General features: G+C 43.4%; 1 protein-coding gene across 3 annotated transcripts in view; it reads left to right on the plus strand.

Annotated features, from left to right (window-relative positions):
• The window catches only part of ERBB4 (erb-b2 receptor tyrosine kinase 4), a 481,597-nt gene that overhangs the window by 441,434 nt on the left and 14,420 nt on the right, over positions 1-25,743 (plus strand). For all 3 annotated transcript variants that reach the window (XM_072342440.1, XM_072342439.1, XM_072342441.1), the window contains exons 21-25: positions 15,465-15,620; positions 18,142-18,217; positions 20,165-20,311; positions 22,830-22,927; positions 24,427-24,597. In XM_072342440.1, the coding sequence (XP_072198541.1) occupies positions 15,465-15,620; positions 18,142-18,217; positions 20,165-20,311; positions 22,830-22,927; positions 24,427-24,597 (648 nt within the window). The remainder of the gene's footprint in view (positions 1-15,464; positions 15,621-18,141; positions 18,218-20,164; positions 20,312-22,829; positions 22,928-24,426; positions 24,598-25,743) is intronic.

The following is a 25,743-nucleotide window of genomic DNA, read 5'->3' on the forward strand; positions in this document are numbered from 1 at the left end:
TGACACTACCCACACGGCCAGTCATTCAAATGGTTCATTCTCCTCTTCCTGCCTGGATCCCAGTCTCCTGTGTTATGGTAAGCAAGTGAAACAATGTAGTGATGTAAACAAATACTTTAGTGTTGGCTTGGGATTGTATTTTCATCATTGAAAGACGGCTTCTGAGCACTGTGAGCTTAGGAGACAGAAACTGAAAACAGTATGAATACTGCAGTATAAATTATAATAGATTTAAAAGATGAACTTAGCTTCTTAGACCTTTCAAGAAGTTTTGAGTCAATCATTTGGAGAGTTATCATTATTCTAAGGCTGCTAGCACATCCACCCTCTTGCCAGTCGCTGTGTTGTAAGCCGTCATTCCTCCAGATATTCTGCAGACTATCTGCAGTCGCATTTTGAGATTTGCTGCTTTCTTTCTGAAGAAAAATGAAAGTCTGGATGATCCTGCAGGCAGGGTGAAAGCGTGCCCTGAATTCACACAGGCCAATGGGCAAATAAGAACTGAACCCCCCAAAGTATTTTCAGTACCTGAATTTTTTAAGTAAACATTGATTTATTTGTTTTCTTAAAGAGAAATTTTTATGTTTGGCAGTATTGTCTGTTAACATTGGATGTAATTACCTGGTATAGCGAAATGTGAAGTTATCCGTAGGATAGGTGTGTTGCTCGCTCTTCTGGATTACTGAGGGATTTGCTGCTTTGAAGAGCTGGCTGCTGGGGAATTATAGCGTTACTGCACTCACTGGGAAAGATCAGAGAGCTGTCTCTGTTAAAAATAATAATAACATCGGATGCTACCCAAGCTTGTTGGCCTAGATCTGACAGTGAGCTGGTGGACTAGTCTGTGATCCATAGATCTTCCAGCACAACCTTCCTCCTGAAAAGTAGTTCACAGTTCAGATGAAGCAGGTGGAAGTTACCAGAGCCATGCAGGTAGGCTACCTGTAACGTAAGGCCCAAAGGGTGTTCAAGTAGTTCAGACTTCTTCCTTGGACAGGGCTGGATGGTTATTTTGAATCTCCCTTAAAAGAAAGGAATGTGTAAGGGTTGGAGTTTTCTTGAAACTTTGTAGGCTTAGCCTGGTTTTCTCTGGAAATTAGCCTCATTGCAACCTCAATATCTGTCTTCAGTTTCCTTTGCAATAAGTTTTCAAAATGTTGGTTGAATTTATTCAGATTTGACAGAGGATAAAAGGTCTCAAAGATATTATCCTTGTATGAGTTTCATAAAAACAGGCATATAGATAGATGAGGAGGTGATTATATTCCTGCTGAAGGCGAGACAGGCACTGTAGGCTCAACCACGTTATTAAACAGCTGAGAGTCAATGTGGTAGAATCCCATAGAAAGCCAACCTCCAGGTTGTCTCGAGGAGTCTTACCTGCTCCCCCTTCCTTTTCTTTTCCTTCCCAGATTGCACAGGTAGGCATCGAGGTGGGTCTTGAGTATATTCAGAGAAGGCAACATCTCTGGGCAGCCTGTTCCACTGCTCTGTCGCTCTGACAGTGAAGCATTTCCATGCATTAGTATCAAACTTCCAGTTGCCCCTGGTTCTACTGCTGATCACTGTTGTTAAGGAATCCTACCCATCAACCTGACTCCCGCACTTTAGAAGCTTGTAAACAGCTATGAGATTCCCTCTCAGCCTTTTCCTAAAGAAAGATGCTCCCTGACCCCATTACTAGCGTTCATATAACTGTTCTTTAGTGCTGATATCTCATGGACAGCTGTCCTGGCATCTGTGCTGCAGATTAGTTTTAGACTAGTAGGATTCATTCGGTAGTTTTAGTTCCCCTACTTTTAGTCTAGGTAAGTATTGGTAAATGGGGTTGTGTTTTTTCCTCTTCTCAGAATTTGTGATCAATGAGGCCCCCTGGAGCTCCTTAGAAAAACAGTTTTATGAGCAATAGAAATGCTGAGAGCTGGTTGCCTATGATTTATGCCTTATGATTAGGTTATCTGGAATTTAATATGTTCTTAGTGCTAGTTAAAGTATCTTCGATAATGTCTCTCTCTTACATGGAGTCTCTAGGGCCCAGGAAAGACTGCAAATGCAATAGCAGAGAAATTATTAGTCTTTCTCCTGTACTTGCTTATCCGCTTTCAGGAAACTCATAAGAATGCAAAACTTTTTGGACGTTGTAGTGCCAAATAAGACTGAAAGCCCTCAGAGACATCAGAAATTCCTGGAGAGAGAGTTGGAGCAATGTGTACACACACATCGTGATGGCACCAGCCTCATTCCTTAGAGAATCAAGCTAGAAGTAGATCGAACAGGGAAAAAGATCATTAAACATTTATACGTAATTCAGAAGGAAAATAGATAATGGTCACTTCAGAGCGGTGCTGGTAGGAGAGAATTGCAGTTGCTGCATCCCATCGCAACCCACTGCTGTTACCTGTAGCGGATGGTTTTGAGCAGCTGTTGGCACTATTCATTCTGTGTGTTTGGTTGGAAATTAATAAGTGAGTTCTGGTATTTCTTGGGACTGGGGATGCGTATGTGACCTGTGCTGTATGCACTGATGTGTTAAACATGATTTTGTTAGTGGTGCAGTCTGGGGGAGTCATGTGTGTTTCCAAAAGAGGCACAGCCAGAATTGCGTATGGGTGAGCTCTGAGTTCTTACGGCAAGGAGCCAGTTGATAGGTGTGCATATGTGATCTCAGGCATCTTCAGTTATCTCAGTGCTTCAGGAAGAGCAGCTCTTGCCATTACAATCCATCGCACCTGTGACTGTGCAGCATTTATTGATGCGATTTTCTTATGCTTTCCTCGGTGACAGCTTGATTCTCTTTGCCATGTGCCTAAAGAACTCCTAGCATAAAGACCTTTTTAAAGGTATTTCTGTCTAGGGGGTCACGTTGTGCCTTTGCCTGTGTTTTAATCGATGTGTTTCAGTCAAGATACAGAAACAGTTTAAGCCTGGTGCCTGTTAGTTTTAATTGAAGGGGAAAAAATAAACCAGCATGATTGGGTCCTTGGGGAAATGGTGAGTTTCTGCAGCTGAGCCTTCAAGCCACCTAAGCAGTCTGAGAGAGAGGGAGGTAATGCGAGTGTGGCAGCCAAGAGGCAGAGTTATGGCTGAAAAATTCAGCCAGGAGGAGAGTGGGAGCTGTGTGGAGATTTCCCGTGTATTTGGGTCTCATGTACTTGAAACAAAATTAACAGGAGTTTTTGTTGTGAAAATTTGATTGTAAGCAGATCGTTCCTTATGAGTCTTCTCGCTTCAGTACTTAAATATCTATCAAATAAGCTTTGTGTAAAATGCTTGTGGCTGTATGGCAGGCTGGCAGTGCAAGGTCATGGCAGTGCTGCTGTAGAACTGCAGGAGGGGAGGGGACAGCTGGTGTTAGCAGCCAGTCCCACAAGGTCTTGTTGACAGGATGGAGGAAGAAGGTGATTCCTGGTAAAAGGCCTTTAATTCTTCAAGATATGCAGACTCTGTAGGCAGGTATAGCAGTTCGTCATAGTAAATCATACACAGCTTCTCAGCTGAGGTTTAGAATGGGCTTTGAAATGTGAATTTAGATGTTTCTGGGACATAGGCAGTTTGGTTTGGGGGATATTTTGGAAGGTTTTTTACAAGTTCAGGAATATGGTCTGTGTAGGATTATGGTCTGCTGGTGTAACTGTAGTCCCATTCCGCAGAGTGGGTGAACCAATGCACAGCATGAAGCTGTACTGCAGTCTGTGCTCCGTAATGGTCTGAGTCATTCTGCTTTCCTGTAGGGCAAAAGCGTGCTTGACTTGGTGACACATAACTAGGAGAGTAATACGAGGGCTCCTCTAGCCTCACTTTGAATGCATTGCCCCTACACAACCATGGAGCAGATGTTACTGGCCAGGTAGGGCTGAGCTAGCATGCAGAGAAGCAAGGGAGAGGAGCTGGTCACGCATCTTCATGCAGCAGGCAGTGATCAGCAGACCTTTCCTTCACAAGTGCAAACTCCCTGTGCTTGGCTTTCATAAGCTCAAGAAGCATCTGGCCACTTCATACCTTTCCTGGAAAATTATCTGCTATAAACATCCTCCTCAGGATCCCAGAGTGAGAAATGACAAGCCCTATTCTATGATCAGCCCCACTCACAAACACGCACCAAAGGATGCTCAGGCTGAACACAAATAACTAGCAGGGCACGGTAGCAGTTTGACTCACACTCTGTGGGCTCTCGCTGTCAACGCAGCAATGCTGTGAACCATTAATAATAATGTGACGTTTTAGCTGGGGGCAAATATCTGTCTCTTGAAACCAAATTTCTGTGTTCCACTCACCCCATCCTAGCATTCATCTGGATTTACTGAAAAATATTAATGGATTATTTAGAAGTTTTCTCCAGCCACTATCAGCTAGCACATTCTGTTTACATTGCTGGCCTCTCCTGTTCTGTCAGCTGTCATAAGCTTCTCAATTAGGAAAGGAAAGAAAATAGTATGAAATAGGTAACCATGGTTACCTGTGATGTGGATTTTTAAGAAGGGCTCAGAAACCTACTGGCAACCAGAGTTTGGAAGTTCAAAGCTTTAATTTATTCAAGAACTCGCTTGAATCAGAGTATCAAAAGCATTTGGAATAAATTCAGACTGTTTTCTTTTGTAAAACAACATTGCAATCCTAAGCAGAAGCCCTCATAGAGAGTACCCTGACTGCTTGCTGCGCTCGTGTGAGAAGAAAACAGTTTCAGGAGATGGTAAACATGCCCTCGTCCCAGTTTTCTCCTGCAGAGCCTGGTGACCCTTGCAGTGGAGTAGCTTGTGAAGATGATGGCTTCCTGGAGAAGCAGCCCTTCCGTTCTGCTGGGTTCCTGTTTACCCAGAAAGGATGCCTTCAGAAGTGGTCGTGCAGAGTGCTGAAGCAGTGTGTGCTTTGGGAGCATCTCTCAAGTCAAGAAGCCCGCCTCAGAAATTCAGTCCCAGCTGTGATGTCTGCTGAGGAAAAAAAAGGCAATGGAGCTTCATTTAATGAGAATACTGCGCTATGCCAAAAGGTTTCAAGTGGACCAGAAGTGCCCCATGAAACATGCAGCTTGAGATTAAAAAAAATATTCCCCTGTTAAGTATTCCACTGGGATTGCATACGTATTTGCTTTTTGCAGAGCCAGGGACTACCGTGTGCTGCTGTTAAAGGATTTTTTTCTGAGCACAGGAGGTACCAGCAACCGCAGCGTTCCCTGTGTGCTCAACGGAAGGGAAAATAAGTAGTTCAGCTGCCCAAAAACATGGTCTCATCTGAGCAGGCAGGGTACACGGTGTGCAGAGAAGGCCTGTTCTGCACTGATTTTATTACCATAGCACACAGCTTAAGGTGAGTACTGGAAGGCCTTGCATCCAAATGATGCTGTCATTCAGTCAGTGCACTTCCATTGGAAAACAGTTTGGAAAAAAAAGTGGCCTTGTAACTAAGGGATGGTAGGACTGGGGATTCCCAAGACCTAAACACAGTCCTAGGCTCTGCCCCATTAAGTTTTTCTATCTTCCATGTTCTTGAACAGAGCTTTGTTTATTAAATGTTTTGTTAATATACTGTATGATAACATATATTAATATGAATGGGATTTTTTTGATTCTTATTATTCCAAGCTCATCTTACAGGAGCAGCCTGTTTCACCAGTTGGAAACAAGTAAGGGTGCATGCTAGGGATGCAGAAAGCTGAGAGTGCCGCAGTGCAGCGAGATGCAGGGCACAGCTGTGTGATGTCCCAGTCCCCACTGTGCTGCTGGAACTGCTGGCAAGTTTCTGATGTGTTTGTGATGTGGCTGTGTTCCTTCTGAAACTGAGGGAAGGCTGGCCTCGTATTGGTTAATCGGGAGGCTCCTTATTAATAGGCTGCACACTTCATTGATTTTTAATTAATTTCTGAAGAGACACAAAGGATAAGTGCTGCAGCCCACAGACATCCCTGTACTTATTGCAGTCCACATCTCTATTGATTGCCTGCCTAAGGAGCAGAAGTAATCCATTTTAAATACACTTTCTTGGAGAGAGTGAATGCACTGCTCAATGTACTCTCCTGCTGGTAATTGTGTTGGCAAGAGGTCAGTGGTTGGGTGGGGAAAGGCAGCGTGTTGTTTAGTATGCTGCCAGCCCTCCAAACTCAGGCTGCTCTGCAGACTTGCAGTTTCAAGGAGCATCCCTTCTGAGTCTCTCAAAAGTACCCAGCCTTATGGAAGCACTTAGCACCGCTGTGCTGGTTGAAGTGCGTGGGGAGCTCCTGAATGGGATGTGCTCAGAAGCATAGAATGGCTTAGTTTGGAGGAGACCTGGAGCGACTTAGACATGCTTGCAAAGTGGGCATATGGAAATCTAATGAGGTGTAACAAGGCCAAGTGCAAGGCGTTGCACTTGCGTTGAGGCCATCCCAGCTATGAATACAGAGTGGGACAAGAACTCATTGAGAGCAGCCCTGCAGATAAGGACTTGGGGGTCCTGATGGACAAAAAGCTGGATGTGAGCCAGCAGTGTGCATTTGTAGCCTGGAAGGCCAACAGTATTCTCTGGGCTGCATCAACAGAGGGGTGGCAGCAGAGCAAAGGGGATGGTTGCTTCCCTCCACTTTGCCCTTGTGAGCCCCATCTGGTGTAGTGTGTCCAAGCCTGGGGCCCCCCAGCTCAAGAGGGATGTGGAGCTGTTGGGGTGGGTCCAGAGGAGGGCCATGAAGATGATCAGGGGGCTGGAGCACCTATTCTGGGAAGAAAGGTTGAGGGAGTTGGGCTCGATTAGCCTGGAGAAGAAAAGGCTCTAGGGAGAACTTGCTGTGACTTTCAAGTACTTGAAGAGAGCTTTTGCGCAGGAAGGGTTCGGACTACTTAGACTGCCTGATAGTGACAGGACAAGGGGGAATGGCTTTAAACTAAAACAGGAGAGATTTTGTTTAAATATTAGGAAAAAAATTGTTTTACTCACAGGGTGCTAGGGCTCTGGAACAGGTTTCCCAGAGAGGTTGTGGGTGCTGCATCCCTGGTGGCATTCAAGGCTAGGCTGGATGGGGCCATGGCAGCCTGGTCTGGTGGTTGGCAGCTCTGCCTGTGGCAAGGGGCTGGAACTAGACAATCTTTTAGGTCCCCTACAACCTAATCTATTCTGTGATGCTAAATACTACTTGGCTTACAGGGTGAAGGGAAGTTGTGCTAGCGTTATCAGACACGGCAAGCATTTAATTGTGGGTTACAGAGCCCCAGCCTCATGGTACAGCTGGGGAAGGGTATCCCTGCAGTATGGGCAGCAAAGAAGCCTGAGTCCATTTGTTTTGTTTTTGTTTTTTTTTTCTGTTCTTATATGGGAGCTGCACACAAAGGGCAGGCTCTTGTAAACACCTGACTGGTTTGTGTGGTCTCCTTCATAAGCCCTTGTGAGGAGCAGATATGCAGAGCTAGCAGAGAGGCATCAGATGCTAAGTACTTTATCAAAGCATTGGGGGTGACCCTTTACTCTCGAGTCCTTGACTTTATTAAGTTTTTCCTATTACAGTTTTTGGTCCTGGGCAGTAATTGGAGGGTTAGAAACTCCCTCAGTGTGTCTGCAGAGCAAAGAATATTTGTACATCTCATCTTTGTTGGCCTCCTGAGGGTGCAGAGAAGTTGCGGAGCAGTATCTGGGTTACTGTGTCCTTCTTGGTGGTATGCTTGTGTTAAGCGTAGCTGCAGGCTACAGTTCTTCTCACCTCTTAGGGCTGCAGTGCAGTAAGGTGAGCCACAGTGATTTTCTTCAAAGGTTGTAGAACATTACTGTCCTCTTGCTTTGGGAATGATAAGGAGGCACTGCAGGAGATTGGCCAAGGAGATGGGGTGTATGGGGAATCACAGCCTGAACCTCTGATTAATCAGCTGAGGCAAGTGCTGAGTCAGCTATGGGAGCACAGGTGAGAGTAATGTAGCTGTGCTTCTGGAAAGGGTGGAGCTCGACTCCACCTCCTCTAAGATCTCATTTAAGGGCTGGCCACCACCGAGGCAGCATCTCTTGGAGATTGATCCCCAGTGGAGACTGCCCCAGCTTCTCCAGCCAAGGCATCGACATTGGTGAGTTTTCCTTTGCATATTACCTTTGAATATTTGCCATAATCTTTATTAACATCTTTGTATTAGCCACCCCTTACATAGGGACACCTTGTCTGAGTGAAGCAGTCACACAAGCAGTTTTCCTGGGGGAAGGCACTGGCGATGGCCTAAGAGAGCAGCTGGGGTCCAGCTGTCTTAAGGAAGCCCTGTGTGAGTGTGTCAGGGGCAAAGTGGCAGGTGAATACAAGCTCACAGCTCCCTTTCTCAGGAATTGCAAGTATAGGAGTGAACTGTTTTCTCCCTGGCTAAAAAGCCCATGTGGCGGCTGCACGTGCATGTGCTGGTAGATGGGACCAGAACTTGGAGATGTATACAATATGGGCAGTATTGAAAGGCCTGCTTTGCTTCTCATTACTTAAGCTGCTTAGTACTTGTGTAACAAGCTTCATCTGAGCAACGTGAAGTGCTTTGCAGACCTTTTGTTCATCACCTGCTCTTCTAGATACCTGTGTAATCTGGGGGAGCCAGGGAAGTAACACATCCTTGCATCAGTTCAGACAAGGGGGATGCTTGATGGTAGCAGCAGAACAACATCCCCCTTCTTGGGACACCTTAGGAGCGCACCATGCACCCAAGACAGCTGAGGATTAAGGACTCTACAGCATCAGTTCATTGGTAACCCGTTTATCTTGTGGTTTGGAGGAGTGAGAGTGCACTCCAGAGACTATAATTTAGGGTTGCAGGGGGGTCTGAGCCCAGCGCAGTGGTTGCTCACCTCAGTCCCATGTTAAAATGTCACAAGCTTGTAAGTTTAATTCTCATATTTCTGTTCACTCTCTGTTTATGAATTGCGTCTTTGTATTAGCCTGCATTAGTCCTGTTATACTTGCCTTAATTTTAGCCTGATGGTCTCTTTCCCATCCCCTTTTGCTTCCTGACTTTACTGTGATTGGTTATGCTGTAGCATCTGTTTTGGCTTGTGTCTTGGGCCATAGGTCAGCAGTGCAGTAAATGCAGCTCTAGGACTCCTAATTCTGGATCAGGTATAATGCAGCAGGTGTGTGATGCAGAGCAAAGGCTAGGAGGAATATTTCTTCCCCAAAAAAGTTTGTTCTTGTGATGGATAATGGACATGTTTATGTTGTCGCATATTTACATGGTCCTCCTGTGGCTGCAACAAAGCCAGGTCATTCCAACCTTGGGCTTCTGCTGGATCAACCAAGGTGTGATTTTAGTTGCACGTGTGAGCAGAAAGAATAGAGAGGTAGGACTAACCTGTGTGCAGAGCATCACTGCAAGCTCTTTTTGAGTTGGATCTAGCCTGAGCTAGGTGCCAAGGAGTTGTATTTACACTGGATGCCTTTCCATTGGGTAATAATACAGCTGCACCGGCATCTTCTTTCCAAAGTACATAGAGTTTGTGATTGCTTTTCTGTGGTATGAACTTTGTAGTCTAGAACCCATTTAGCAAAGCCGCTATAGGGCTGAGAAAAGGAGCTGGCCAGGTGGACAGGTCCAAAACAACTGGATGAAAATCCAGCTAGTTATGTTAGCTCTGTGTCCTAAGGCTGCGTCTGAAGGCAGTCGACTTGAGGTAAAAGCACCATGAGCCCAACATATGGCCTGCTGCACACAAATGGCACACTTCTTCAAACTAAAGTAAATTACAGAGAAAATAATGTTGGGATCAGAAGAGAGGGGGAAAGTATTTTGCATCACACAAGCTTCCTTTGTTTGCCCTGTACAAATCCAAAACAATTGATCTCCCAAGTACTTGGTGTTATACAGCACAGTCTGGGCTGCAGAGACGAACCTCCTGTGTCAGCTTTATCTGAGTTGACTGAATTCAGACATTTTCAGAACTCCTTGACAGCCAATGTGGTGGAGAAGCACATAGCACAAGGTGCCAGTCCCCGGCCCAGTCTGTCAGCTTTCGACTGAAGCTGTTAGCATCCTTCCCTTTCCCTGCACTGTGAGGATGGCCTTCAGCCCCAGTTTTGCAACTGCACGTACAGAACGAATCACACCTCTGCAGCTGAGTCAGTGTATTTCAGAGCGGTGTCAGTTTTTCCCTCCCACAGCTGTCTCTGGAGTAACAGCTACTTAGATGATTCTGGTTGCTCATGACAACAAAGGGCACCGCGTTTCCTTGAAAGTGTATATAGCCCTGGGTAAAATTATACTTTTTTCATGGTGTGAGCAGGGGAAAGATGATCATTTCAAGCTTTCTGTAGAACTCCTGGTATTAAGCTAGCCGCAAGTCATTAGGATGAAAAGAGGGCAGTCTCCAAGGTTGGAGATTAATGTCTGTGAGATTCGAGCTGGGCTTGAAATGTTCTTCTTCGCATACCTGTTGGTGAACCTGCCGTGTGTGCTGGCTTTGGTGGGTGGAAGTCATTACTGAAGAAAGGCGGTTTGTTGTTAATTCCTTTATGCTGCTGAAGATGGTTCAAGATCAACATACCTTCTATTTAGAGAGAAAACAACGTTTACTGTAGGAATAACAGAAAGTCCCACTGCAGAAGTACTTACAGTACATCTGGCCACTAGTATTGCTGCAATGCTTAGGGCAGGTCAAGCACTTCATACTTAGTGCTTTTAATCTGAGTTGTCTTGCAGCATTAAGCCTTGCATCTTGCAAAAGATATATGCATATGCTTAAACTTCAGTTAGTAATTCAATACACTTCAGTTCTTTGCTGGTAATTATCCCAAAGGGATTTTGCATTCAGTGAAAATACGTACCTGTTTAAATTCCCTCCTGAGTAATGAATGACCTTTTTCCTGAAACGAGGTACAGGAGCTTAATGGGAAGAGCTCTCAGGCAAGGCCCAGTGGGTTTGGAGAGCTGGATGTTCCCTGAGCAGCAATCGCAACCTGTGAAAGGAATCCAGAAGCATCCTCAGCTGGGGCGTGGGATTAAGGAAAGTCTGGAGAAGTGCAAGAAAGCAAAAAAATAGCACCTGAAGTAGTCAGTGCTTGCAATGCTTAGTCGTGTGAGCTGTACAAATGGACGGTGCGCTCAAAAACTGCCTCAGGAACCAGGAGACAAATGGCAGCTGCAGAAAGTAATGCTAGCAATAAAGTAAGAAAACAGCAAATTGTGACCACATCTTAAAGGCAAGATATCCCAGAGAACAAAGCCATAACTTCCCAGAAAAGCTTCAGTTTGCCTTTAAAAAAAAACAACAAAAAAACTTAATAATACTTTCATTCTTTAGTTCCAGTGCCACTGTGGTGATCATCTTGTGCAGATGCCTGCAGCCCTGGAAGTCCTCATAGTTTATGAAGCAAAGTGATACATTCTGCTGCAGTGCAGCACTCGGTTGGGGGAGAAAGCTGTCCCATCTTACTGTCTTCTGGCTTCCCTTTGGCTTTTTTTCTATTTTTCACTGTCCCGCCTCAGTTCGTTGCCATCATGCAGTACCTCGTTTTCTGGTATGTCATTTTTCTGGTGAGAATCATAGAATGGCTTGGGTTGAAAAGGACCACGATGATCATCTGGTTTCGACCCCCTGCTGTGTGCAGGGTCTCCAATCAGCAGACCAGGCTGCCCAGAGCCACATCCAGCCTGGCCTTGAACACCTCCAGGGAAGGGGCATCCACAGCCTCCTTGGGCAACAGAAGAAGAGCATGACCATCCCAGGTCTGTCTGTCCGCACTGCCAGAGGCTTCACAAACAGTCCGTCATAGCAGCCTTTCTTCTTCCACAGCTGTTACTAACTCACTGTCTATTCTACATAGTAATTTCTGTTCCATGTTATCCCTAGCCAAGTTGGAAAGTAACTCGCTGGGTAGAGAGCAGGGTTAACTTGAGCTAGTTTCACCAAAGGTTTATTTCTGACGGTTCTTACATAAAGAAATTATGGAGGCTGCAGAGTGACAGGAAGGAAATTCTTGTAGTTGAGCTTCTAGTGGGTGTTTACATATTTCCTGTCTGCCTCCCTGCCTTAACACCTGATTTTCTACCCATCAGCACTGTTCTTAGTTACCCTGGTGCTGTGTGGAGCACCTGGGTGGGCCAGAGCAGGTCAGTAACAGTACAGGAAAAGACAAAAGACCTTTAACAGAAATTGAAGTCTTGACAAGGCTGTTTGTGTGTGTTTGTGAAAGGTGGATTTACATTCTCACAGCTGCATGGTTAGGTGAAGAGGAGTCTGGGTCACAGGTGTTTGTGATGCCATGTATTACTAGGTGAGGATTTGTATAGCACCAGTTTGTCATTGTGCGTGACTCTGGCTGAGGATAAGGGGCGTAGCTGAGGAAGATAAAAATGCTACTCCTTGTTCAGACTGCAATTCTAAAGGGACTTTCTCAACTTATCAGCATTACAGCTGTTTGCCGTGGCTGTTTGACTTCTTAATAGCATTAGGTGCTGGTTCTGAGGGCAACTGCATGTGAAGGGATCCTAGAGGTAATTGCATTTCTAATGAGGTTCTGTGTGAGGAAACCTCGTTCCTGACCATGACAAAGAAGTGTTGGTGCTGGGCTCATGGCTCATCCTGCGGTTGTGTGAGGTGAATCAGGGCTCATAGGTGATGGGATGACTGATCCTTAATGACTTGCAGCTGAGTTTCCTCCTCTTGGTGACTTCAGCATAAAGTCCCACTCTACTGCAGGTATTCCCATTAGGTGTGTGGAGGTGTGACATTTATTGCTGTCTGGACATTTGATATGTTAAGATTTACATGAGATCTGCATAGCTTTAACTTGGACATATGAAGTCCTAAACAGAGCTTTGTCTCCCTAGCCTTGCAGATCAGGCTGTAAGGTGTTAGCTGTATGAGCGGATCCCTTTCCATTGGTCAGGGTCTAAGGTTACTTGTAACTGTTGTAAAACATCTTTTTGGCATTTGGTCAGGGGCTTGTTGGGTGACAAAGATACCACCTGTGTACTGCTGAGGGTATTTTGTCATTAGTGTGTCTCTGCGTCATATAAAATGATTAGATTTATAGAGAACGCATTTCCTGACAGCTTTAAAAATGCCTTCAAATGATGCTTCTTGGCATAGTGTATGTTTTGACACTATTGCTGCAGTGAATAGCGTAGGCTTCCTGTTTTTAGATTGTTTCCATCTTGCTTGTATAATCTCACTTACTGAAAACAAATATAGATACACCTTTTCTCTCATACTTACACCATCCACCTTCAGAACTTGTTGATAGGATATCAGGAAAATCAAACATGCTCACACAGGGTATTCCTAAGAGCATTTACATTTCTGCAGGTCATGGACCTGCATTGGATTTTGTAGCTGTCAACCCTCCGCAGCTTGTTTTTAGTTCTGCAGATAATACAGGTGGGAAAAAGCCCCGAGTAGCTTGTTTGACAGAGGTGAGGTAAACTGAAGGGATGATGATACAGAGATTCTATTATGAATAGAAAAAAGAAAGCCAACTGTGGTGTCGGGTAGGAAGATAATTCAGGTTTCTGGTGAGAAATCTTTCTACTTGATAACACAGCTTGAGATTAGACTGAATAAAATGAAATTTTTTGAAGAAAATATTGAATGATGGTGTAAGATTGAGGTGGATGAGTAGAATAAGCGATGAAACGTCCTTAAGTGTTATTCTCCGTGTTAGGAAATTAAATATGCAAGGAAGTTGAAGTCAGACTATGAAGGCGTGGCGGAGGGCTGACAGCGCCTTGGATGCTCTTTCTGATAATTGCTGTCACAGATGTGATTTTACAAAGCTGCTTTTGTGGCCGTTGTTCCTCCGTTACGCTAACATTGCTTTAGGACTGTGCGGCCTCCTTCTGGTTGGATGTCCCCAGTTGGTAATCATATTGCTAAGCACGGTGCCTCTGGTTTCATGGTGTTTGTTGTTGTGTGATGTACACAGTTGATTGTCCTCTGAGATTTGTTTGTCCTTTTCTGACAGGTTTTTATTTGATGTCAAAAATCATTATGCTTTCAAATACTCTGAGTTCCAACATTAACTGGACAAAAGCATTGGCTTGCGATAGGCAGGACGGTGTGCTTGCTGCAGCTAGCATTGCTTTTAAAAATCACTCCATTTGCTCTGTGCCAGAGAGTCCTTGCATCCCCTATCGAGCCACCTTCATGTTGACTGCAGCAAAGCCCACCATGTTAAAAGTGAAATAGTGCTTATGCTAAATGCTCTCCCACACGTTTTCAAATCTTTTAGTAGTGTTGGCACTGAAATCGTTCGCCTAAATGCCAGAGCAGTTCAGAGCTACACTTGATGCTTTTTGTAAAGACATCAACTACGCGTTGCATTCTGGCCCAGTTACCGCAAGCAGAGGCTCACTCAAATGCATTGTCTTCCTGTTGTGTATAGGGTAGGCACTTGTGGGTTCCTTACTCGGATAGGGAATAAAATCTAGCCCGTAAGGCTGAGTAATCTGGTTGTTTTAATGACTGCCTGTGGCTCACTGAATTATCGTCTGTATTATGGGCTAATATGATCTCTTTGCTATTTAACGATGACTTTTTTAAATTACCATATATATTATAGAGAGCTAATATATTAAGAGATACCGTAAGGGTAATTATCAAGTGTATAATTTCATCTGTAGGTTCTTATAATGACGGTTAATGTCATAAATGGCTTTTAATAAAATTACAAGCTTGTAACCCTGCTTGACTATCCTTTACATGTCATATAATTAGTAAAACAAAGCTGTGGTGTTCGTCTCAGTGTCAAAAAACATCATGTAAACTTCCATACAGATGGTCAATGTCTCTCATCACAGTTAAGAAAAAAAAAAAGCTTAGGGCTTATGTATTATATTGATTATATATTACATGTTTTTAAAGGCAGCTGGATGGGGTTGGTAACAAAAGTACTTGTAAATGAACTTACATGTTCATTTAAAAAAGCAAAAACAAACTCGGTTGCAAAAAAAATGCGGCTATTGACTTAGTGACTTAATGAACTACACATGCAAAGTGAGAAGGCAGTGAAAAGGCAAGTGGATTGCAGCCCGTGGAATAAGGAATTGTTTTCCTTCTAATCCACTGAGGGTACTGAGACCTTGTGTCCAGCTTCAAGTACTTGGATGCAAATCCTCATCTTGAAATGAGGATAGTTGCCTGGAACTTAGGAGATTTGGGATTGTTTTCCCATCTGGCCAGATTTTTCTCAGGCTTTGACTAAGTTGCTTAATCCTTCTGGTCTTTAGATTTCCTGTCTGAAAAAGAGGCTGTAATACTTATTTGTCTCACCTTTCCAGATTTCAAACTGGCTGCAGCAAGGTATTGATGGCTTGGTTTGGGGTTTTTTTAATTATTATTTCTTCCTTTGGCGAGTACCATTAAATGGTTCAAATTGGAAAGAACTTAAGGTTCCCACCTCCTGCTCAGAGCAAGGGCAACGCTCAACTTCTGCTTGGAGACCTTTCTTCTTACTGCAAACATTATTAAGGTAACCAGATCTTACAAGTTCTAAAAATCAAATCGAGCATGTAAGACTCATTACGGTTATTCTGCTCTTCTTTGTCCCTCAGGGAATGATGTACCTGGAAGAAAGAAGGCTTGTGCACCGGGACTTGGCAGCCCGCAATGTCTTGGTGAAATCACCAAACCACGTGAAGATCACTGACTTTGGCCTGGCCAGACTTCTGGAAGGGGATGAGAAGGAGTATAATGCTGATGGAGGGAAGGTGAGTATTTAAATATCTGGAAGTAAGTGCATCTCACTACAAATGTCCTGAAGTTACTTGTCAGGGCAGCGCATCGTTATGGGTCAGTGTCTTTGTAAGAACTCTGTCGGTGCTGTAACAGGGCCCTGCCTATTGGCAATGAGCCACCCTTGTGAAAACTGCTCATTTTTCCTTAGTGAGCCTCTCCAGGTCCAGAAATAAAACTGCCAGAACAGTTTCCACACTCAGTGTTAAGCTTTTGCTCATAAGCTCCATTTTGTGTCCTGTTTTGAAGAATTCTGAGGAAAAAATAATCTGGAAGACCATAGACGGTGCTTTTATTTGTAGTATATATGAGAGTTGACGTGCTCAGTAGAGAGCCACCCTTCCTTGACCACAGAAGAGCCTAGGCGTGCTGTTTCTCACGTCCAGTTCCCCAGTAGCACGCTGAGTGCCAGGCCACTAAATAGCTTGCTTCAAGATAGCATTGAAACCAGACACTTCTCTTTATTACTTTTCAGCATGCAGCAGAACTTCCATACGGTGCCTCACCCCATTTTTAATGCTTTCAGATTAATGCATTATAAAATTTAGAAGGCTAAAAGTGCACACTGCTGCCGCCTGCTCACTCAACATCTTGAAACTCCACGTTTCAGCCTGTCCTGAAATCCCAAGGGCTTCTGCCTCTCCTGTCATTCCTTTTCCCAAGCGTTCGGTTTGCTTTCTGTCTGCTCTCTGTGTTTCTCTGTGCTCACTTACACCCTTGTCTGTGGAAAACAGCTGTTGCCAATGTGTTTTTCTCTCCTGGATGGACTGCTATCTTATTTGTGTGGCTGCTGCCCTTGGCAGCTGTTGCATGGATGGCATCAGTGTTTCAGTCAATAAGGTGAAGAGTTTGAAAGGGAGTCACCAGTGCTTCCCTATTTCGCTCAGTAAAGAGACCTGTTGGTAGGGAAGGTGGAATTTTAGCATTCTTCCCTGATACCTTCCTTTCTCTCATCCCTTCCTCAGTAACCCCTCTGCTTCTCCCGTCTCTTGCCTCTATCAGTCAGTCAGTGACAGAAAAGGAGCCAGTCCTTGCAAACCAGCTGCTTCCCTGCAGTTACAAGGTCGTGTCTTGGATTTGCAAGGCCAGTCATGTGCTGGGAGTCCTGGAGCCATATTTACAAAACACCATGATGCTCCTCAATTTCAGAGAAACGTCCTGTTAATTCTAGAAAACGTTTGACATTTAACATTGTGCTATTAGCATGATAAGAGAGATTCTGTGCAGTTTCCAGCCTCAGAGACATTAAGGGCCAGACTGCATAAAGCCCTTGATCTGATCTCATGGCAGGCCCTGCTCTGAGCCTGAGGTTGAGCTAGGGGCCTCCTTAGGACTTTTCCAGGTTGAGTTATTCTCTGTTAACAATGTAACTTTGCTCCTTAAGCAGTTCCAGGTTGAAACAAGGCTATCATGTTTAATGGCATTGAAAGCGGTACGCTTCTGCAGGAGGAGGAGGATGAACTGTCTTTGCAAGTATGAAGCCAGCCATTAGCAGAGTGCTATTTTTGCCATAACTGTATAGGTTATGTTCATTAGTCAACTTCCTGGAAGGTATTTCCATAAGAGTATGAACGAAGACACATCCTCTGCTTTTACACCCACCATCTGTTCAGATTTTGTGTGCAGCTCCATCTCTGCTCAGTTTATTCCACTATATTTTCCATAGTTCAAAATCAGAGGGGACCCATACAAGTCCCTGTAAGGTGAGATTCACTTGAGTGAATTAGAAATTAATGGACTTCAACTCTGTGCTTCCAAAGCCCTGCTCGGGAGCAGAGAGCACCAGGGTTTTCATCGTAGCACCATCTCCAGAGACAGAACTCTAATTCCAAGCTGAGGTTTGAGTTTGCCTGTTCTCTCTCCTATCAGGGAAGAGAGAAGCACCCCTCAATGATGATTCACAGCCCGAGGCTATCTTGGGACTTTAGACTTGCTTTCTGGAGCAGCCTTTCTCACTGCAGTAATGATACAGACAACTGGGAGGGCTGAGTTCTTAATGAATATCACAAGTTAGAAATTAAGCACAGTAAATCCTCCCTGTTGGCTGTTTACACTGATTATCATTATTATACAGACTATGAAGTATTACGGACATGGCGTTATTAAATAGTCTCATCAGAGAGCAATCAAGGATTTCTGCCCTCTGCTTTCTCTACTGCACTTCAGATTTAGGGGAGATCACATGGAATTTTTGCACCGGTCCCAACTTCACTCAGGCATGATGAAAAGAGTTGTTCTATTCTGCCCAAATCAGTGGAATTTGGCTGGTGTGGCAAGTTCTGCTGGTTCTACTGGTTTGTGTTTCTTAGTGAGTCCAAGTCCCATTCTAGAGGGCAGGAACAGCTATTTCCTCCGGTGTTCAATAGTGATGCTTTTTTTCCAAGCTTGCTGTAGTAGAGAAGGGAAATGGGGAGGAAGCTGCTGTCTACATACAGGATCCAGCTTATTGTTTTAATATTGTATTTCTAAGGTCATATTTCTTCTTTCTTTCCCTAGATGCCAATTAAGTGGATGGCTCTGGAGTGTATACACTACAGGAAATTTACCCATCAGAGCGATGTCTGGAGCTATGGTAAACCTTCATGTGATTAGTTTACTAAGGCGTCTCTTGTAACGCATTAAGCCAAGTTGTGTCACTGTGATACCCATGTTGTCTTCTCTTAGAGAGGTTAATTCCAGTGGCTTTTGCTCTTATCTTGTTTCTTTTTTTGTTTTGTTTTTTGTTTTTTTGTTATGTATAACTCTAAACAGCAGTTGTGACTTGTCTCCCACCTCCCTTCTCCACTCACTGAGATAGATTATCGTGATGTCTCTGCTGGGATGACTGCCGTAAGGTCTGGTCTGGTAGAAGTTGGGTTGATTATTATGACAGAAGAAGGTTTCTCTCAGCTTAGCCACAGACTCATAAAAATACAGCTGCAGGTCATCATTTCCAGCAGTCCTTTGAAAATCTTAACTATAAAAGCCATGAATGTCAAAAAATATTTTTTGGCTTATGGGAATTTCTGTATGTAGAGTCTGATAAAAGGGAATTTGTCATAATACAGAGCAAATACAGCAAGAGATAGAAGAGAAAGAGGCAGTCTCTCTGAGCTAAGTGAAACAAGCGTGGGTTTAATTTCACAGGTAACTGTGGAATTGGTTAGACAGGTCAGATGACATGGGATCACGCTAAAAACATTACGTTTGAGAAATGAGATGTTTACTGAGTGTTGTGAATGCTGTTACCAAGATGAACCTCTATGTCACACATGCTGAGCTGTCTGCTTGTTTGTGTTGTGCAGCTAATTACGAATAAAACCATCTGCACCTTTGTAGGTGGGATGTATCTGGGGCTGCAGACTCCTGTTTGCATTTTCTGTTGCCACATCATTTTGAAATAACGAGATGTACAGCTGTATTCATTACTCACTTCTACCTGTGGGTAGCAGCAAAAGACGCCGTTTGCAGTGTCTGGGTAGCTGCCCGCCTCTATTCAGCTAAGACAAATAAATGAGAATTAAATTGATTGCGGAAAACTGCTTCTTCTAGAGAAGTTCTGTACACCTGTATCACTTAGGAAAAGGCATTTCTCCATTTAGGAAGTTCATTTTAAATACAGGAAGCCTATGATATCTATTATTAGAACAAAAGCAAAAACAGTTGGCAAGTTAAAGTTATTGAATATCAGCAAAGGTGACAGAGGGTAAATTGAATACGTGCCTTTATAGGTAAGGTATTTTTGCCCATTTCTTTTCAGATTAGTATGACAGCTGTGGAAATATGGTTACTGGTCTGGAGGCGTGTTTTAAATGACCTTTGCAATAGAAATTAGGAAACTAAAACAGCAACAAAAGAAACTGATGTGGAAGCAGCGTTTTCAGTATTGAAGATTTTGTTTGCTGACAAATTGTTACTTATGATATATGACCTTTATTTCCAGCTCTGATACCAAAACAAATCCTATGGCTATTCAAAGAGAGAGGATCTTGGTTACTTAAGCACAGCGCTATTACAACTCAAATCCATAGGGTGATTTGAGGAAAAATAGTAATACAGGTGGCTGTGAATGAGTAAGGAGGCACAGACAGTGACACAGTGCTATTCAGTGCTGTACTTCTGTGGGAAATTGATGTTCGAAGTTAGGGAACATGTGCGTTTTTCCCCTTAAAATAATAGAGCATCAGCTATTTATTTTCCCTTTTGATATGATAGAAGTGCAAGACATTCTTTCATTATTGCATCCATTTGCTTTCCCTTTACCTATCCGTCTTAGACCTTTGTCTTGTGCCTCAAATCTATCATGCTTCTTCCTATGCCAGTAAAAACGAGGGAAGGTGCTCTTGTCAATTAACACGAAGTGCTGTTCCTCCATTTGCTGGAGCTTGTTAAATGGCAGACCGGGCACAGACATTTTTACAGGCCCTGGTAATGAAGAAGAGACTCCAATCCAGAACTGGACCACAGCACTGAGCTTTAGGAAACTGGGAAGCAATCTGAGTAGCTCAACCTCAAATATTGTCTCTTATTCTCTGTCTAGGGGTCACTATCTGGGAACTTATGACTTTTGGTGGAAAGCCATACGATGGGATCCCAACTCGAGAGATCCCAGACCTGCTGGAGAAGGGAGAGAGGTTGCCCCAGCCTCCAATCTGCACTATTGATGTTTATATGGTGATGGTGAAATGTAAGTAAATGGAGCTTTTCCAATCTCTGCATTCAGTGTGAGAGGAATCCTGTTTTAGAACATTTGCATGCATAGTCTCTGACAATGCCTGGTAATAGAGCAGGCAGTTTCAAAACAAAAGCTTCCCGAGATACTGTAAATTCCATTTAAAATACTGTATGTGCATTTTTTTGCAATTGCAAGATACGGATTTAGCCCTGAAGGGGTTGAGTTAGCTTCTTATTACTGTCAGATGGTATCTCATGTTCTTTCTGTGAAGTCAAAATTGTATCATTGTTATTGTAAACCCTTGTCATTTCCATGACAATTGATTTTGATGTTAGAAAAGATAGTATTAAACATAATTATGGTACATGGATACTCAGCTAGTGAAATTTGCAAGGAAAAATGCTGGTTCCAGATACCGAGGAAAGAAAGCAAGAATGTTTTATTGTTAGTAAAAGGATTGGTGATTGCAGTAGTAATAATAAAAATTAGAATTAATATAAGAAATGATACTGAAAGGAGTTTTATCATTCTTAGTCCAGTATAATAATTTATGGATGTCTGTAATTGGGCAGAAAAGGAAAACAGCTTGCGCTTGGTTTCTTCCTACCCTTTTTATCTCCAAGATACCAACACTAGTGACTGTATTCTCCAAGGCTGTGCTTCCAATTTAAAAAGAATTAAGGACATCTCTCTGGTGTTTCTGACTTAATATAAGTGAGATTAACATATAGCCAGCTCATCTGTCTTCTATGGACCTTTCCTTTTTGCCTTGTACACAAAAACACTGAAAGAAAGAAGGCAACACCAGCAGAAGTAAATACACCTATTCTGAGTACAGTTAGACTCGACAGCTGCCAGCAGTTCATGAAGCTCGCAGTGCAGACATCCTGTGTAATCCAGGGTTTTGCATTTGGAACATACAGAATTCCATCTTCTCCTTCCCCAACTATTTGTTGAAGTATTGAGCTCTGTGCTGATTATCTGTGGTGGGAAATTTGGCCGCATCTAGAATACAAGTTGGTTTGTTTTTTGATGCACGTTGACATTTAAGACAGTAAAGATCCATCCTATTGAGAACTACAGCCAGATAGCTGTGGTAGGGATATAGAGAAAGATTTGCCTTTTAACATCAGCTTTGCATTACTGCTACATACTGATATGAGTGCAGCTGACATTTGATTGTCTGGTGCGCTAACTAGAGAAGAGTTGTTGGTAGTGGTTGATAGATGAGTTCTCCTTTATACTCCGTTCCTACACTAAAGACAGTTCTGTGAGTCTTAATAAAGAAGCCAAATATTTAAACCAAGCTTGGTGACTTCAGGGAGGAGCCTAACACACTAGTAGTTTTCTATTATTTATGGATAAATATTGCAGAAGCACATGTACAACCATTAGGAGTCTTCATAAGTTCAGGTAGATTTAGGAAATAGAGGTAAAGGCTGCTCGAACTATCACTGACCTTTTAACATAAAATCATGCAGGTGGGGATATCACCTGAACGGTACGAGGGGTTTAGATTTGTCACATGCAAAAATACTCAAGTTGATAGCATTTCTAATGAGTATTGCAAGGCATTTCTCAGTGAGCAGAAGCAATCCTAGCAGTCTGACTGTTCTGGAAAGTCACAGCTAGATGTACGGTTTTAGTCCTGTAATGCTTGAGTGGAGTTCTTTGTAAGTTGTATTAGCTTTGTTGGATTTTTTATTTTTATGTTTTGCTTTGGTCACTTCTTCCATTAAAGGCTATGAAGGAGATAAGGCCTGCTTCGTTCTGCCTCCCTGGCAAATGAGAACATGCTCTTGGGAAACTGCTGATAGAATCTTCCATTAGAAAAAGCTGACACTGAGATAAACTAGTTGCCAGTGGTGACTGCCTGTGCCACTTGCTTGTTTTTACAGAAAGCACTGGAAAGGATTGAAAATTGTTCCTAATGAATGTTTCTGGGAGAATGAAGGCCCAAAGAATTGCCCTTGAACAATTAAAATGGCATCCGATGTCTCATGTGGGGTCTGTGTTAATGATGCAGATACGTGAATGCCAAAATTACACCTGAAAGGTGGGATGGGAGGTCAGTCATCCCATTGGGCAGCAATTTTTAACGTAAGCTACTGTGGAGCTGTAGTTCTGTTAGAGAAAAAAATTGTGCTTAGTAGTAACTTTGTAATAAACCCGCTAGGCTGAGGTGAGATCAGGGATTAATTAGATTAGAGGTTGGACAGATCCGTAATAAAATCACAGAGTTGACATCTAAATGGAAAAGGCAGATCCAGAAGTTGGCACAGCCTACTTTGGGAATGGGGGACAGGAACTGAGAGCCAAGTGAGAAATCTTTGCATTGTAGAACATTTGGATTCCTCTGCCAGTTACACGTATTCTCCATTTTAGAGTTCCTCCTTTCTCTTCTTCCCAGGCTCCTTATTGCGTTTTTTCTCTAGGCCAAGTACATTGTTTCTCTTCTAAGTTGTCCACTTTTAAAAGCTTCGTGCTTTGTCAGCAGCCACTTAAATTCTTGTTTTTGCCCTGTCCCCAGGCTGGATGATCGATGCAGACAGTCGGCCTAAATTCAAGGAGCTGGCTGCGGAATTTTCTAGAATGGCTCGAGACCCCCAGAGGTACCTGGTAATTCAGGTGAGCAACTCTGCAACGTGAAGTGGGAAGGAGGGAAGAATTCTGCCTGACTATTAAGGGGATTGCATTTGAACCTCTTAATTTCAGGGTGCTCTTGAAGTTGAAGCAAATGTAATGACTGACTGATAATGTGCACTGTTGATGAACCTAACTCTACCTGCTACGCATCAATGGGTGTAGTGTGGGGGTAAATCCATCTGGTCATTAGCTTCACACTGAAGTAAGAGTACCTGGCTGAAGGTTATCCAGGATTACAGGCCATTGCTTCTATGCCTCCTAACTGCTTCTGGGACAGTCTCAACCTACAGTGTTTCATTGCAGTGTGCAGACACACTAACTTGCTCATGGTGTCTGATGGCACAGTATGACGAGCACATGCTCAGCTCCTACAGTTTAAATTGATTTGAAAAGTTAAATGTTGGTCAAGAGGAATTGGGTGTTTTCCACTGCATTAAATTACTTCATTAGACAGGATGTTTCCACATTCTGAATATCTCTTCCTTTCCTTCTCTCCCTTGTTATAACCGTATGTAGTTGGATAGTTCATCTATGGCTTGTTGTCCAGTGATCCTTGAGGCAATACGGGCTGTGCGCTTTCTGAACAGAATTGAGGGTAACATTATGGCACTTGTACCTCTGCTGTCTTCACTCCCCTTTTTCCACAGAGGCTAGCAAGAGTGATGAGCTTGCTCTTCAGCCTTTAAACTGGTCTGTGTGCACTGTAGTGCAGCCGCCATTCCCTGCCATATTCTACATGCGGTATAGTAATTTTTGAAGAATGAGAGGCCACTCTATCCATTCAGTTAAGCTTAGCATCATTTCTATGGGCTGCTAGGTGTTCAGGGCACAGGCTACCATTTCTGTTGTTTCATGGGATCAAGTATGCCAAAACAAAGCTGTGATTTGCCTCTCTAGCTTGTAAGTGTTGTTTCGATATAAAAAACAAACACAAAACAACAATGACAAAAAAGCCAAACACATCTTATCCTTGTTGCTGTTATTTCCTGGTTTGATTTTTATTGCTTTCACCTGTGTTGCATTCTTTCATATGGATGAGAAGGAAATTTAGCCACCCAAGTTCCTAAAAATACAAATGAAAATAAAGCAAACATCCCAACACAGCAGTTACCACGTTATTTTCCTCACAGTGTGCACTTAAATAGCTGAGATATTTCACAAAATACATTAGACCTTGGCAGAATTTGGGTCAGAAACTATGCTTGTATGGGAAAAAGAAGAAAGAATAAAAGCTCAATCACAGGAATGCTGGAAAAAAAGGCTTTGCTTGATTTATGCAGTTATTCCCTTTCTGTCATCATATTCTCACTAAAAAAGTCAAAACAAATGATGTGGATGTGATATTTTAGACCAAGCAAAGAAGCATGTGTGCTCCAAGCTGCAGCCTGGCTGTCAGGGCAGGAGGAAGGCTGAAGTTATCTGCTGTGAAATTAATCCCTCTCCTCCCCGTTTCTTTCCCCCCCCCCCATTTACCTATTTAGGGAGACGATCGTATGAAGCTCCCCAGCCCAAACGACAGCAAGTTCTTCCAAAACCTTCTTGATGAGGAAGACCTGGAAGATATGATGGATGCTGAAGAATATCTCGTTCCTCAAGCTTTCAACATCCCTCCTCCCATCTACACTTCCAGGACAAGAATTGATTCCAACAGGGTAAGAGCAAGCTCTGACAGAAATACTGGCTATCATAAAAGCACAGGTGGAGATATAAGTACTCTAATCAAACACAGGCAAGAGTTGCCTTGGGAATTACAGGCTCCCATTGTAAGGAAACTGACTATAAAAATGTTGTCACTGGGTTCCCTGTTCATTGTACCCCAGTGAATTCTAAATTGATAGCTCAGCCTCGAGCGAACAAAGGCTCGACTTGAGCCGTCTGTCCTGAAAGCACAGCTGAGGCTAGTGAAGTCAAGCAGTGTTGTTTCTCAGTTGCATCCCAGCCCAGTCAGGAAGTACATAGCTCTCATTCTCCATCCTTGTAATCGTTTCATCAGGGTTGGCACTGATGTAACTGAGGGCAGCTGGAATATATAGATAATGCTGCTTTTGTGTCTTAAGCCAGATTTCAGACCCGGCCCCTTTCCCTGTTTGTATGTGTGATGCTTCCAGGGCCCTCCTTTGCAGGTGTGTGTTGTGGCTAAATGCGTCACAGGTTTTGGCATGTTTGTAACATCCCTGTTGGCAAGGAGATGCTGTTGATGTGCAGGTCTAACTTGAGACACGGGGAGAACTCGGGTTGAATTCACCTCATGTAACTGGAACCATATTAAATATAGAAATACGGTTTAAGCTCTTCACCTGCACATCAAGTCGGTGAGGTCTGCTGCCCTCTTTGGACATGTACAGCGGGCAAAGTTACTTTCTTGAAGCCTGTCTATCTGCTGACTGCTGACAGCTCCAGAGCAGTCTCAGACCCTCTCTAAATGACTCACTGCCATGCGAGCCCTGCTGCAGACAGGACCTGTGTACACATGCATTGAATTCCGCTCTGCTTCTGGGTTCCCTTTCTTGCAGCTCTGACCTTGGCACGTTGTTGCATTTGGCTCTGTCCTCTTAACAGGTTGGATACTGCCCGCTCTTACAAAATTAAGAAATGGTGAAATGGCATTATTACTGCGAGAGCATTTGCACGAGCATCAGGTGTTCTCAGTAGTTAGGGACTTTGCTCATTCAGTTGGATTCTTCTCTCCATGCTGCTTTTAGTGGAAATTCGCATGTTGAAACACTGTGGTCTCACTGAAATAATGGCATTCATTTCTTATCGTTTTGACTTTTTCTGGACATTTCTCCAAAGTGTAG

This window comes from Excalfactoria chinensis, chromosome 7 (genome assembly GCF_039878825.1).
Source record: "Excalfactoria chinensis isolate bCotChi1 chromosome 7, bCotChi1.hap2, whole genome shotgun sequence".
NCBI lineage: Eukaryota > Metazoa > Chordata > Aves > Galliformes > Phasianidae > Excalfactoria > Excalfactoria chinensis.